Source organism: Branchiostoma floridae, chromosome 3 (assembly GCF_000003815.2).
Source record: "Branchiostoma floridae strain S238N-H82 chromosome 3, Bfl_VNyyK, whole genome shotgun sequence".
Classification (NCBI taxonomy): domain Eukaryota; kingdom Metazoa; phylum Chordata; class Leptocardii; order Amphioxiformes; family Branchiostomatidae; genus Branchiostoma; species Branchiostoma floridae.
The window spans coordinates 10611471-10627686 of NC_049981.1; the positions used below are offsets into that span (position 1 = coordinate 10611471).

Sequence of the window (16216 nt, forward strand, 5' to 3'; positions counted from 1 at the left end):
GCATAATATGCCAAGTTTTTACGGAAGAGTACAAGCTGCATATCTGGACAGATTTATTTCATCCCCAAGAATGACCCCCACTTTTGTGGTGAGTTCTTAAATGTACTTAAGGAGACAGGACTTTCATTCAATGTCCAATCCAAAGATCCCTAGCCAAAGCTACATGTACATGTGTATGTTGGTACTCAGTCTCATTTATACCTGAGTGGAGTGAGGAAATTGGACAGGCATTAAGTGCCTTTCCCAAGGACACAACATTGGTTCCTGTCAGGGATTTAAACTACAGTAACTAAGTACCTCCAGGTTCTGAGTCAACAAACCTAACCACGAGGCTTTTTGTGTAAATATTGTTCATTTAAAGGCTTTCTGAGGGGAATATTATGGTCAGAAAAGTTACAATTGAAGGCTTTTTTTCCAAATGTAACCTTGTATGATAATAGTTTTCTTGAGATTTACATAATCAAATGTTTTTGTGTTATTTGTACACAGTTTAAGGAATCGCTGTGCTTGCTGATGGAAACCCTCAACTCCACCACTCCACACTACGTCAGATGTATTAAGCCCAACGACGAGAAGCAGGCTTTCACGTGAGTACTTTATGATTTAACCATGGGATAAGACATTTTTTCATTTTGATATTCATTCTCTAAAACCTGGATCATTGTTTGCTCGGTATAAAAACTCATTTTTTATGGCAACACCTTAGGGGTGGAGGCTTTATCACATGTGCAACCGAAACCAAATTCTTTACTGTGTGTTGGCATATACGACCAATGTTAGAAAGTCAGTCAGACCCAGCAAACTGGTCACTTAAAAAACCTTTTCAAGCCCTGTTGTTTGGTCCAAATATAGACAGGATCAAACAAGACTTTACTGTACAATGTAGTGTAGGTTTAATGGACGGCAGTAACAATTGCAATTTGGGGGCAAAGTATTTAATATGTAGCCTAGAAGCACTTCTTGTTCTAAAGATACATAGCCTCTATGATAAAAAACAAAGTGGTTTCTCTGTCAAGTACTATTTGAAGACATGAAGAAGAGCAGGTATTTCATTTTACAAGTGTTGATTACTATGATTGTTTTGTGTGTGGCCAGGTTTGAGCCAAAGCGAGCGATGCAGCAGCTGAGAGCCTGTGGTGTACTGGAGACCATCCGTATCAGCTCCGCAGGTTATCCATCCAGGTCAGTATTGTTCTAGTAATGGTAGTCCTAGTATCCTGTAAGGCCACGTTGATTTGATTCTATGGATGACATCTGCGCTCGCACCAATTTTTGGCCATTTCCACAAAAAAAAAAAGTTTTCGACAAATTCGATAATTCGTCAATTTCGATAAATTGTGCAAAGCAGCTGTAAAATGAGCACAAATATTCCGTAGATTGAAAAAAAAGTATCAGAAAACAGATAACTAATGCCATAGAATGCCAAAATGAATCTAAAGTCAAGGAATAAGATATGAAAGGACAGAAAGAAGAAAAAAATCTAGTGTTGGTTGGGGGAGGTACCAGTACAGAAAATTCAGGTCCAGAGGTGGAGTGCGGTCTGACAGGGGTCGACCCACTGGACAGAGCCAAATGGAAGCGGAGTGTGAAGACTGGCCGACTGCTGCCTACCCCTGCGTCAGGGAACCCAGCAGCAGTATAATCTAACCATGGATAGTGAGTGAGTGAGTGAGAGGATCATTTCCAAGTCCGGACATGAACCTGGACCTGATTGTCTGTGGAAACTTGAGAACTGGCAATACTCAAAACAATGGTAATTGGTCAATTTTGCTACAAAGGAATCTGTTTGATGGATTATTGGACTCCCACTGCATTTTAAAATCCCATCTCCATGTAATAAAGGCTGACTGCCTCGGTACCTTTGACTGTAGAAACTTGGTGCAATTGATCATGGCTATAAACTCTACTTGACTTCGCTCTTATTGTCTTCTTGGCCCCCCGGTTAGACCCCAAATGGCTGCCGACATAGTCGGTCCATTTTGTAATTGGAGAAACCTATTGCTCTGTTTTTTTTCAGGTCTGTTTTTTTCGGATTGGTCCAAGAAGAAAAAAATGTTTTGCACCCGTATGATGTACACCTAACTGTTGGTATACCATACTATGTGTGTTTAGTCCTATGTTCAACCTTCCTGGCCACTTTGATTTCATACTGAAGGCAACTTTTTTTTTTTGCCAAACTTTTTTTTTATTCGCTCGCTCGCATCAGTTTTAGAGTTCCCGGAAGATGTCATCCATATAATCAAATCAACATGGCCTAATTAGTAATACTGCTGTGTCTGTCCCTGAAATGGGTAGGCAGCAGAAAGGTAGTCTTAACATCATGTTTCTAGGTGGTTCTGTCTGGCAGATTTAACAGTAGTGTGCATAGTTAAGTGGTTAGTAACCCTGCCTCTGGACCAAAGGTTGGGAGTTCAACTGACATGAATGCTACTGGAAAGGGGCACGGTCCTTAGGACAGGACGTTAAGCTGTGGGCCATGTTCACCATGCTGGTCAAAAAGAGCTAGAGGAATTTCCTCAGTACAATGACCCTGTAAATACTGTACACACATGTAGTGTCTGTCTTCTCTGTTACAACCAGAGGAAGATTAACTATTCAGTAAGCTAAACTGGTTCTGGACCACTTTCTTTAACTTTCCATGCTGGTGACATGATCCACTCTGATGAATCATTGATGATTTGTTTAGTTTTTTAATTTCAATGTACATGTTTTGTACCTTGAAAGATTGATGCATCACATACATGTAACCTCCTACACGGCTATTTGCAATAAGTTGGTTACAATTAATGTTAGGAACTGATAGCTTTGGAGTGTATATCTCAAGAAAAAGTTGTTTTCCAGATGGACCTATCCTGAGTTCTTCCAGCGTTACCGTGTCCTGATGGTGTCCACAGAGATCAAACGTGAAGACATGAAGAACACCTGTGCTACTGTCGTCTCCAGACTCATCAAGGTGAAGTGAAGGACACATCATTAACAGCATTTAGATTTGAAATCCCAAACAAATCTTTGTTTCAACACATTCTTCTATAAAACTCTCTGCCACTTTCTGGTGGTCCCCAAGATAATTTTTCCCATTGAAACATGTAGACCTGGTCCAGATTTTATCAACTACCAATACACTGAGTGGTCTTCTTGCGTGCGCATTTGTAGCATAATGAGCTATGTACTTTCCAAATTCAAAGTGACCAAAGGTGCCAAGTCACTGAAAAGCATAGCACAAAAGATTTTATTGCTTTGCTCAAAAGTAACCGTAGAGAAAGTTGTATTTCTGATCCATTATGTGGTAACAGAAAATCTCTTTTTGAGACTAGAAATTACACTGCTAACAGGGATACAAGGCTCTTCATTCACAGCCAATTTCTTTACAAGCACAGCCAACTTTTTAGTGACTGTCTGTCAGTGTCACCTTCCTCAATACTGACTGGGACCGCATTGTTAGCAGGGACACCTAGCTGCAGTGTGAAACAGACCAGTCATTATTGCCCTGAGGAAGGTGACAAATGGTCATCAAAGAAATTATTAATGTCAAATTACTCACGCTTTAGAGCTTTTTTCCACCAGGACCCAGACAAGTTCCAGTTCGGTAAGACGAAGATATTCTTCCGCGCGGGACAAGTGGCGTACATGGAGAAGCTGCGGTCCGATAAGCTTCGCGCATGCAGCATCATGATCCAGAAGCATATCCGGGGCTGGCTGATGAAGAGACGCTATCAGAAGCTGAAGCAGCTTGCTCTGTGGCTCCAGCAACGCACGCGAGGAATACTGGCCAGAAGGTGGGTGGAGTAGTCAAGATTGAACTGTCAACCAGTCTCAAAACACAGAAATGTAAAACTAGACAGTGTCACGTGAATTAACTGTGCAATTGAAGCTATGAATCATTGCATATTCCACTCCCTAGGGACCAATTAACGTCTTCCGCATATTCCTTACCCCCTACTATCTACCCAGTAAAAATATGAACCTGATTGGGTAAAGCATTTTGGAGTTATTGGCCTGCAGTCTGGAATTAAATTGTTTTTCCGGAATTAAATTGCGGCTTGCTCATTTAGTTTGTATTTTCTTGTAGATATCTGAAGTGGATGCGCCAGACCAAGGCTGCAACTACAATCCAGAAACGTTTCCGTGGATACTTGGCACGAAGCCGCTACCAGAAGATGCGCTGGACCATCCTGCGTATACAGGCATGGACCCGGGGGAAGTTCGCCAGGATTCGCTTCCTACAGGTCAGGGGTCACTTCCTAGTATTGATTGCTAAGAACATGTCTTAGAGTAGTACTTGAATGTAGTATCCAGTATTTGACCATGAACCAGATAGGGAGACCATCTTCAGCAATAAATAGATATTTAACCCCACCTTAAACCAGAAGGGATAACACTGAAGAAGAGTGATGGATGTTTATTAAAAAGTCTGGAAATAATCTCAGAGTCTCGTCCTGTTAAACTGTCTATAGATTCAGCACTGTAAAAAGGGAAATGTTTGCGTGGATTTAGCTTCATGGTAGGAAAAAAATAAGCTTTTGCCATGGTTTTAAGTTTGTGGTTTAAGCAATGTTAATGAGGTCACTGCAAAAACTACAAACATAAAACCACCGTGAACATGTCCGCATTTACAGTTTATATTATACTGCTGCAGGGATCCATGATACAATAGGCCTAGGACAGTAGTCGGCTAGTCTTCACACCTCATTTAAACTTTGTTGTCCCTACAGTTGCGATTCGAGGTTAAGGCCCGACTGATCCAGCGTGCGTGGCGGGGATACGTGGCTCGGAAACGCTACTGGCATGAGATGCAGTCTATCATCCTCATCCAGAGCTGCTGGCGCCGATGGCTGGCCAAGAAGGAGCTCAAGAAACTCAAGGTAAGACTGTTTTAGGAATAGTAGTAGTGTGGGAGGGACAGAAACTTTCTTATAATTGTGGAGGGTTAATAAGTCGCTAGCACAATATATACAAATTTAAGGAACACTAGTAGTATAGAAGGGCACAAAGTTGCTCATGATTCTGGAGGGTAGCAGTAGCATAATGAATGAATTTAAGGAACAGTAGTACAGGAGGCAACTCTCGATCTTCATGTCTACCTTTTCCCCCCAACGACCTGGAGGTCAAGGGACTAGGTAGGTAGGTAGGTAGGTAGTACAGGAGGTCTCAAAGTTTCTTATGATTATGGAGGTTAGCAGTAGCATAAACTGATAAAGAATGTAAATTTAGGCAGAAGAAGTAGTATAAGAAGTCACAGAGTTCATAATTCTGGAGGGTAGTCATTAGAATTGGCAATGGAATCCGATGTAAATTTGCAAGGTCTTGCTTTAAAATTTATAGTTGTATATATTGTACAATCAGATTTGCCTGTAGCTTAAATGATTGAAATGTAAGCTTGTTGTTGCAGAATGATGCACTGTAGTAACTACTTCTGTCTTACTACACAGATCCAGGCCAAATCTGTTGACCACTACAAGAAACTCAACAAAGGAATGGAGAACAAGATCATAGATCTGCAAAGGAAGCTCAATGAACAGGTCAGTTACAGTCAAACCTGTATTAGGGGCCACCTCTACAAAGGGGCCACCTGTCCATAGTGGCCACTTTTTGTCGGTCCCTTGGGTATTTTATCTACAAGTTGCCACCTCTATACAGAGGCCACCTGTCTATAGTGGCCAAATTTGTCCGGTCCCTTGAGTGGCCGCTATAGACAGGTTTGACTGTATCTGTCCCCAGTGAAACATCGCAGGGGCACATTTCTTTCTTTCTTTCTTTCTTTCTTTTTATGTACCAGTATTTGAGCAATGAAGTACAAGCTGCACAATACCTGACTGATAGGTTTGATCTAACCACACTCTATACCTTTTGATAAGTTAGGTGGGTTATTCAACTCACTCAATGTTTTTCCTAAAACACATTTCGTTCATTAGGGCTTCAAAAACTGAAGCTATATCAGCCAGGAAAGTGGTGTTAAGTGCCTTTCCCTATAGGGCAACATCAGAAGATGCTAGAGATTTGAACCCAAATCAACAACCCTAATCCACCTCTCTCTCAAAATGAATAGAACAAGGAATCCAAGGAGCTCCATAAGAAGGTGGAGGTCATCCAAGACCTGCAGACACAAGTGACGGAACTCAAGAAGACCGAAGAAGTTGCCAAGGTCTCCACCAACAAGGTGCATGAACTGGAAGACGAGATCACCAAGCTTAAGGCAGAGTTGGACCTCACCAAGAAGGAGAAACAGATGCTGGAAGAAGAGGGAGAAATCTTCAAAGAAGAGCAAGAAATGGTGATTACTTCTTTACTGTCAATCTAATTTCGTGGGGACTTAATTTCAGGGTAAAAGAGAAAAATGATTGTTGTGTTTTATATAAGTGTATGCATAGTAGATGTGGATTGGAAAACCCTATAAGCATTGTCATAAATTTTCAGTGGTGAGTTCACCATAAAAGCAACGACAATGAAACCACGTCTGTGAACATTACAGTATCATCTTTAGTTGTCATGGAGGCTTGTTTGTGATTTAAGCAGTCTGAATAACAAAGACATGGTCGGCAAAGGGGGGTTGATAGAGTGAGGGCCTGAGCTCAAGAAAGAAGTCTTGAATTTAGAGAAAAATGAGAAAAATCTGTATCTAGAGCTGTATTCAGCAAATGTTTCAAGTATTTCAGTCCAGTTCAAAATTGACAGAAGTGAAGTTTAGAGCATGCACTGAATTTATAACTGCGTTTTGTAAACCATTGTGTTGTTATGCATGTGTAGTTAAACACAGCACTGAAAGCAGAGATAGACAGACTGGCCACAGAGAATAAGGAACTCATGGAGAAGGTGACACTGCAAGAGGAGGAGTTCCAAGGTGAGATTGGACTGATTGTTATTGTTTTGGCTCAGTGTGTACCAAATACCAAATGACTCTAATATATGTATCTTTCAAAAGGTTTTCATTCTAGTGATCACTACATGTAGGTGACGTGGCAATGAAAACTGCATGCATTGAATTGTAGCTCAAATGGCATCAGTGTGTTTCATTGTCAAGCATTGAAATAGTTTAATGTCATAGAATCATTTCTTTGATCACACTCGAAGGTCATTTCAGACTCAGAATGTATCTAGATTTTTGGAAAGTTAGTATGATTTACTGAAATGCAAACACGGACTACCATATGGCATCAAAAGCACCAACTATGCCACAATAATATGCACTTAGTCTATCATATAATAGAGCTGTTGTTGAATTTTCATTGATTGGTTTGAGAAAGAAAGTCACAAATTGTATTATCATAATTGTAAGCATGAAAGGTTGTAATGACCCATTGTGAATGTGTGCCTTCTGTTTCCCGTCCTCAGCTGCACATGTTCCAGAGCTAGAGCTGGAAAAACAAGAGTTGGAGGGAGAATTAGCTCAAGAAAGATCACAGCATCAGCAGCTGATTAAGGTAAGCTAGCCATCTAATACAAAGGACATCATTCGATAATGTTTTCCCATTTTGCTTTCTTTTCAGGTTTTTGGGAACATTGGTATCATTTCACCGTTAGTGCAGTAACTCTTGAAAAACTTTAGTTCAGTGCTGCCCTAATTGTCCGAGTTTTAATGCTGCTGTAGTTTGGCATTGGTGCCAACTAGTACTGCCATGGTAAATTTACAGTAGTTTTGCCACTCTATGAATCTATGAACTTTTCTGTCTACCTAGTCTGATACTATTAGTATATTGTAGCTTTCACTCATAGTAAGCAAAATGATGATGCACCAATATCATTAACCAAAGTGGATTCTTACCATATAACATTCTTTCTTCAGGACTATGCCAGAATGGAGCAAAGATACGAGAACATGCGGGATGAAATGACGCTGCTCCAGCAAGGCAAGTTAGCGGATGGGGACTCTGCCGTGCCCAGCCCCCGCATGCACCGCCGCGCCGGCTCTGACGTGAGCAGCGTCGACCTGAACTCTGAGTCGGGCTACGGAACCATCGGCAAGGGCGAGGGGGAAGAACAGGTATGTTGTTTTTGTATGTTTACTCAGCCTCAAAGAAGCTACACTTAGGAGCCGCAGTACAGTAACATCCCAAAAGGGGGCGCCATAGAGTTGCTCCTGGACCTCAAAAGAACCCACCACTTGTAGATGCCAGATGTGTAGGAAGGCTATCCTGTTCAAAATACGTAGATCCACAACATGGAGATTTCACAAAGGTTTACAAAACTCAACAGATTAGAATATCAGGAAAACATCATTGTTGAGCTTCAGAGAGATGCAGAAATGCATCAGTCGTGGTATCTACACATAGAAATCTGTTCGTAAAGCATTAACTAGCAGGTTGTTAATCAAATTTCATATGATGTGAAAAAAGGAGTCTCAGAGGTTTGAGTTTTTTCTGGCCATTCTTTCACTACATATTCTCAATGAAACAAGTCATCATTTAACAAAAAATTACTGTACAATTACTTGAGCCCATCACACTTTCGCAAACCTATTGATAGATGGGTACCGTAGACAAAAATAAGCCTTAGACAACAATCACACTATTGTGTATTTCGATGTAGATGTTCTTACAACTTACATGAGTAATTTATGTTGCTAATTGATAGAAAACTCACACCAACACCTCAAATTGCTTGACACATGCATCCTACCATGTACATTTGTACTGGTATACTTGAATTGTTTTGTTTCTATATATTTGCAGCCTTGCTATCTTTTACGCTGATTTTCCCTCTGCTTGGTGTTATGATGTGGTGCTATTATTCGATAGCACTTCATGCATTCTTCCACTGCATTTTTGGCTAGGGCTTTGAGTTACTGGAAGTGCTTTTTTTGATTCGAAGAAAATACTTGCCATATGATTGTTTTAGGGCACACAAATCTGTATTGACTTACATGTTCAGATGGATCAAAATGTATGCAAAGTGATGAAATAGTTATACTTATAGACAAGCCAAAGTCTGTGTCTCAGAGTTCAAAACGTTTTTGTGAACATTGTCTTTCATAAGTGTCCCAATTGAAAATTAGTCAACATTTGCCACAGACAGAAAACTGGTGGTAACATTTCTTGTTACCTGTCAGTATGGACCAAATTTGTCTGTTTGAAATGTATAGGGGTCACTGTCCTTTCCACATATATTCTACAAGGGTGCCAAAGAGGTACACTTTGAAATCACCAACTGGTCAAGGAAGATCACCTCTTTTTAAGTTATTTTGTTGGGAAAAATTGCAGGTAAAATTTTTGAAGACAGAAGAGGCCCATTAAGTTTTGTTTGTCTGAAAAACAATCAGTGCCTTGTGTGTCTTTATAAAGATTTTGCAGGTACATTGTACAAAATGCAATCATGCATATATTTCTCTTTAGGGACATTGAAGGATTTGTATTTTGGTAACCCAAAATGTCATTTTTTTTATCATAATTGCTTTGTATCAAATTTTACTGTTACCTTCCATGGTCTTCTTTCCTATCACCTGCACTGCACCTAATGTTACAATACTTTTGCTGGGTGGGTGGGGGTGCTTTTACGACTGGTTATATTGCCACTAGGGCTTAGCTGAATTACATGAAAGGTGAATAATGGAACGTTGTACATGTAGACGATGGACAAGGACTATGTCATGCCAAGAAATTTTCCTTGGAACTCCTGGTTTGATGAAAGAAGAAAAGCATCAAGCCACTGGTATATAGTGTATCATTTCCTTTGCTGCATAGAATTATATGTCTTGATGCATGGAGGGGCAAACAATTAGTTACTGTAGCTTTTTTTATATTGCTCATGTATAGACTTGTGTATTTGGTGATACATCCATATGCATTGGACAGAGTCACAAAACAGGTCCAAGTCACCAATACAATAAAATCATAACCAAAACGTACATTATTACACTATAATCAAAGTACTAACAATCTAGAACCACAGATGCATACATGTAGGTTGCAAACACTCAGTGTCTCGTTTTTTTGATCAAGTGAAAAATTATGGTGTAATTCCCTGTCCTTCCTTTCTAAGCAGATCTGTCACAATTACAACTAACACTCCAAAAATTAGTTACAATCATGGTGTATACCCTAACATGGACAAAGTAGTATACTAAGAGCCAGTTAATATCCGTATGTATGTAGGACTCACCAAGGGCTCCTCCCCGCGTGAAAAGTCTTAAGAAACATGCGCAGGAACTCGAGGGTGAAAACCAGAGACTCAAAGTCATGGTGGAGTCCCTGGACGAGGAGAAGGCGCGTATGGAAACCATGTTGGAGGCGGAGACTGGGTCGGAGGTCGGCATCCTGGTCGGCCTTCAGAAGAAGGTGGAAGCCCTGAGCAGGGAAAACGAGAAACTGTCGGCTTTGGCGGAGGGAAAAGAGCTGCCCAAGGTTAACGTTGTCCCTCTCGCTCGCTGGGCTGCCAGCTCGCTAACTTTAGCAGCTTAAATGATGCTCAATACACACCCATGATTATCGTAACCACTAATTATCACAGCAGTTTATAATTATACTAATTTAAAAGTGGGTAAGGTGCCAGTCTAACCTTATAGTCAATAGTCATATGATAATGCTTGCTTGATATGATAACCATGCTAATGCTTGTTATTACAAGTTTAACATTGAAGCCAGACAGTTGTAATAATAGTAATGGTCAGACTTAAGGCCTTGATTATTGTGTCGATACCCTATCATACATTTTTGGCAAAGCCTCAGGGGCTGTCCTAATATTCAATCTTCATACAAGTTACTTATGGCTGCATCAGCTCTATATTTTGTCAACAGCAGGAAATTATAGCTGATATCTGCAACAAAAATTCATGTGATTTGCTGCAGTTGATATACTGCTTGAAGCCTTTTTTCGCTTTGAATTTTCGGCTTAGAATTTATGGAATTTTTGTAGACGCCTTTTTATTATGGCACAATATGGGTTGTATGTTGTTAAGGGTGTGTACTAATGCATGCATTACTGCTCACATGTATATATACCAGGACAAGGATGAGGAAAACCAGGCTGAAGTCATGGCACGGCTTCAGAAACGCCTCGAAGAGGTGGAAAGTGAGCGAAAGAAACTTGAAGATGTCCTTGAGGAAAAAGAAAAGGAAGTGAAAGAACAACAGGCGGATTTAGTGGTACTTAAGACTTACAATTTGAGGATATTTGTTAACCTTAAAGACTCAGGGGTAAGGTGGTAACAAAGATGCAGCCAGTAGTGCCCAGTACCCTAATCTTTGGCATCTAAAACTACTTGAATGTGTAGTACTGATCATAGTCAGTAGGGGGAGTTGATGTGAAGGCTAGTGCCAACCAGTTTACACAAACATAACTAATGGTAGCATAACTGACATCATAAGAGTGTCTTCACAGCAAATAAACCACATTTCCCTAACATAACTGTCCATAACATAAAACTTAATCTAAAATTCTATAAACCTAACACCATAAAAAAGTAATATTTGTTGCCTAAACGGCACAGATGTACTAACAACAACAGTGCTAACCCTGTGTTTGAGAAAAAGAGTGAGAAAAACTCTTGCCTAATGTCCCTAGGATGGTGGCCCAGAAGTCAAGAGAGAATTTGCCATCCTTCAGAGGATGATAGAAGTGCTTGAGGGAGATAATGAAGCCCTCTTGGACGATCTCAAGTCCAAGGAAAAGATTGCCCTCGAGAACGAAGCCCTCAAGAAAAACATCAACACACTCGAGGATGATAACAAAAGCCTTTTGGAAAACATCAAAGCTAAGGAACACGCCCTGCTTGAAAAGGAGGAAGCTTTAGACCAATACTTGGTACATGGTTCTCTGTGCATCCTAACAGTGGTGTGGGGTAAAGGAGAGTTATGCTTGCTTGTTTTTGGACACCATAAAATGATGTTTAAGCATGCCAAGTAAAGTAATAACAAATCATGATCTAAATCTCTAATGACCGTTGAAAAGTTATTTCATAGTCCACAATGATGCATACCTTTAATGTGTGATGATTTATAAAAGAAAACGATTTCCATGTCCTAAACACGTGTTTCACGACAAACCAAAGAAGTGATTTTGGAATTCCCGAATTGCGCCCGTAGGAGGAGGGAGGACGTATGGAATATGAACTGGAAGACTTCCAGAAAAGTCTGGGGGAAATGAGAACCATTTTCCAGGAAGAAGCCGTGGAAAAATCCAAACAGCTCATTGCCAAGCAGGAAACGATTGACAGATATGTGGTACTGTCTCGCTATGCACTCTGTCGGTGGAGGGACTAACAAACACTGTACTGCCTTCTGTTCCCACACACACACATGCCCAGCCCTCACGGTCCCCAATATGTAAAAATGCAACAGAAAAGTTCACAATAGCTTAATGTCCCAGTGTATTTTAAAAGTACTAGGTAAAACTTGATACACACATGTCATAGAGGGATTGGGACCTTGTATCACCAGTATTTTGTGATTTTGCAAGGTTAGATGGCAAATCAAAAGGGTTCTTTCTACAGTTTCTTTAGGAAAGTCAGTTCTTGGAGAGAAAATTCAGAACTTCCAGGATATATATACCATAGAGTGTTAACGATACATCCTAAGATCCATTGACAGACTTTGAAGATTAATGAAATAGATTGATAAGTTGTCAGTTGCAGAAAGGTCCATAGGGTCTTCATACACATCAAGTTGGTCTTGAAGCCTAGTGTGATAATTTTAAGAAACACTCTTTCTAGGATAATCTAAACAAACCTGTAAAGATTTGTACTAAGATATGTAGCGTTTTTTAATTTGACCAATTTGAAATATATTATCTATCTATAGTCTAAGATAATTGTTAAACAAATGTCAATCATAATGAATATCTTGTAACTATGTACAGTCTGCCTGTTATTAGCATGACTTTTGTATAAAAGTTAATTATGAAAAGAATTATGAAATAATTCAATAGAGTCGATTCCATATTACCGAGAGGGTGTTTCTTGCCTTTTGTTCTAACATTTTGGAAATCTTTGTAACAATCTAACTGTGATAAGTAACTGTTTAGAACTATTTACAACATCTATATGACGTTCTAAATGTTTCTATAGTATTCAAACATGTTAGAAACATTTCTAACATCAAATACATTATTTCTGTTAGTTTCTAAACTGTTCCAACATAGATGCATCATTTGTGATCACATGTTCGAACATGGAAACAATATGATGAAACTGGGTCAGTGGGCTGGGAAGAGGGCAATTCACACATCCCTGCCAAGTGCAGGAAATTATGTCTGTCTGCCACCTTCTCACAAAAGACTCACCAGTGTATACTAAAGAAAGTCTAAAAATACATGTGAGCCAAACAAAGGACCAAGCTTAGCAGCTTTGTTTATGGGGTCAATAAAAGTTTTTATGGAGGGAAAAAATGACACAAAATGTTGGAACATGTTGGAACAATAACAAAAACACATAGATGTTTGAAAATTGTTCTAAATAAAGAGATAATGATATCATTACTTTCCCAAATGTTCCAACAAATATAAAAAGGTTCAAACATGTTTAAACTTTCATTTTGAAATGTTTGAACAATTTTGAACTTTAGTGACTGAAATGTTCTTTTACTCAAAATAGTTCAAACTTATGACAAATATTATTTCAAAACCATCTCGGTGACTTGGAATTGACTCTATTCAATTTGATAATGATTTGGTATGAAATAATAGCTCTGGTCATCAAGACGAATCAAGAGTAAGTCATTTGGTAATTCTATCCAATCAAAATGGTGGATGATGGTGGAAGGGAGTTGACCAGGACGTCTCCGATGATGTTGAAAGAATTCGTCTTTTGTCCACTCATGTAGGCACGGGAAGCCGAACGGGAAGAAACGATAAGACTCCTTCAAGAACAGCTAGCTCTCCTGACAGGGAAGATAGAAGTCATGCAGGGGTATCTCCAAGACATGGAGTTTGAGTTTAAAGAAACCACCACTAAGTTAGAAGAAGAGAAGAGAGCAGCCGTAAACCAGTTAGAAACTCAGATGGAGGAACTAGCGCTAGAGAAAGACACCCTAGATGCAGTGATGGAAAAAAAGGAAAGAGAGGCAGAAGAAATGAGACAAAAGATGGCAAAAGAGAAGGATAGTGTTGTGAGCGAAATGCAGGAAGAACTAGAGAATATTCTAGCAGAGAAACAAAAGTTAAAGATGGCAATAGAGGAAAAACAGCAGGAAATGGCAGAGACTGCCCAAAAGATAGAAGAAGAAAAGGAAGAAGAGTTAGCAAGGGTGCAGGAGCATCTGGAAGCAGTAGAGACAGAGAAGGAAAACATAAGGAGGGAGATGGCTAAGAAAGACATAGTGATGAAGGAGAAGTTGTGGAAGCTAGAAGAAGAAAAGAAGGCCCTAGTCGCAGAGTATCAAGACGAGTTGGAGCGTCTTACAGATGACGCCGACGTTCTTGATGCTTTACTTGAGAAAAAGAACCAAGAAAAGCTAGACATTGAAAACAAATTGAAAACAGAAAAGTCTAGTGCAGTGTCAGAGCTACAGGAAGAGTTAGAGGCCATTCAGTTCCAGAGGGAGAAATTGCAAGCTGCTCTAGATGAAAAAGAAGTAGCCATGGCTCAGACAGCTATCAAATTACAGGAGGAGAAAGATAGGGACCTTAAGAAGGTAGTGATGGAGCTAGAGAAGGAGAAGGAAAAGTTTGAGGCAGTGGTAGGAGAAAAGGAAAGTGAGATAGTGAAAACAAAGGAAGAGCTACGCGCTGAGAAGGAGGCAGCTCTCTCCGAGATGCAGCAACAGATGAATGAGATAATAGGAGAGAAGGAAAAGTTGTCCACAAGCCTGAGTGAGAAGGAAAAGGAGATTGTGGAAAGTGTGGAGAAGCTCAAAGCTGAGAAGGAGGTAACAGGCCTTCTGGGCTGCCCAGGGGTATCACATAGGGGTTTCTTTAACCGGCCAGAAAGGGGTATCATACAGGGGTTTATACACACACATTTGGTGATGGTTATCAGTGTTGTTTGCATCTTCTCTGCCTGTCTGCATTGGACACCTCTAGCCCGCTGTCGGCAACAGTCTGATTTTAAAGTCTGTACAAGTCTTCAGAATTGAGCGTTTCTGAAACTAAAGTGCATTTTACAGCACATTACAATGTCTATGCACAACTAACATGGTATTCTTGACCAGTGCCTCATATGTGTCATGTCCCTGAACAAGGCAACATAGCAACCTCTTGTGAACTACGCATATCCATGAAAAAGTTCAATAAAAGATAATCTATGTCACAGTTCCATCCATAAAGATTATGCAAAACTACAATATAACCGATAAACCACTAACCAAAAGAGTCCCTTAAACTAACATTAATATATAGAAACTGCTTGGTAAATGAGATGAGGAAAAACTAAAGATGGTAGTTTTTTTCTCTTCGGGAAATAAACTGCCATCCGATCCCTACTCAGTGCTTGAGTAGGCTCCAATTCGCCTGGTAATTTTGTCTGTGTGAATGTCATTCCCCTTTAGGAAAAAGAAGCAAAATTGCTCGCTGAAATAAGCGCCCTCCGGAAACAGGTACAGGACATGGAAGTTAAGTATCGCGAAGATATGGACCAAAAGGAACACGAAGTCAAAGCTAAAGAGGAAACAATAGACAGTCACAAGGTAATGCTAACCAAGGATATGACAAATATATTCTGTCTTCACTTTTTTTGGCAAAGCAGACAAAGCAAGCCAAATAGGTATTCAAATTTCACTTTGGTATACCATGTAAACTTTTTTAATGAAAATTCCAAAAACATCTGTGATGTATATGAGCTTGATTTTCACTTTCATAATAAATGATGTTTCACAGTTTTGCCCTTAAATTTTTATGATTCTTGTAACACTCCACTTCCAACCCTGCTGAAATATTTCTTGTGACCTTTTGACCTCTAGGCCCAGGCGGTAAACCAGGAATCGACAATGCACGTCCTTATGCACCAAATAAAAACCCTCACTAAAAGAATTGCCTCCATGGAGGACAAGATTGATGACATGGAGTTTGACTTCCAAGAGAAAACCGAGAAACTTGAGGGAGAGAAACAGTCAGCCATAGCTGAGTTAGAAACACGGCTCAAAGAGCTGTCAGGCCAAAAAGACTCCATGGAGAGTTTGCTGAAGAGTAAAGAAAGAGAAATCACAGAAGCTCAGGAGAAAATAAAGACTGAAAATGTGGGAATGGTTGCAAAACTTCAGGAAAGACTAGAAACCATGCTTGCTGAGAAAGTCGCACTCAGCCAAACGATCAAGAAAAAAGATGATGAAATGAAGAAATGGTTAGAAAGCTGAAG

At 39.9% G+C, this 16216-nt stretch overlaps 1 protein-coding gene across 1 annotated transcript in view; it reads left to right on the forward strand.

The window, feature by feature from the left end:
- The window catches only part of LOC118412422 (unconventional myosin-Va-like), a gene marked incomplete in the record, with an annotated part of 62600 nt that overhangs the window by 24525 nt on the left and 21859 nt on the right, over nt 1-16216 (forward strand). The window contains 16 exon segments of the mRNA XM_035815272.1: nt 490-587; nt 1096-1182; nt 2842-2953; nt 3565-3776; nt 4070-4226; nt 4713-4862; nt 5430-5519; nt 6047-6271; nt 6745-6838; nt 7330-7418; nt 7781-7978; nt 10086-10334; nt 10935-11075; nt 11494-11733; nt 12015-12152; nt 13749-14792. Coding sequence (XP_035671165.1) covers nt 490-587; nt 1096-1182; nt 2842-2953; nt 3565-3776; nt 4070-4226; nt 4713-4862; nt 5430-5519; nt 6047-6271; nt 6745-6838; nt 7330-7418; nt 7781-7978; nt 10086-10334; nt 10935-11075; nt 11494-11733; nt 12015-12152; nt 13749-14792 — 3324 coding nt within the window.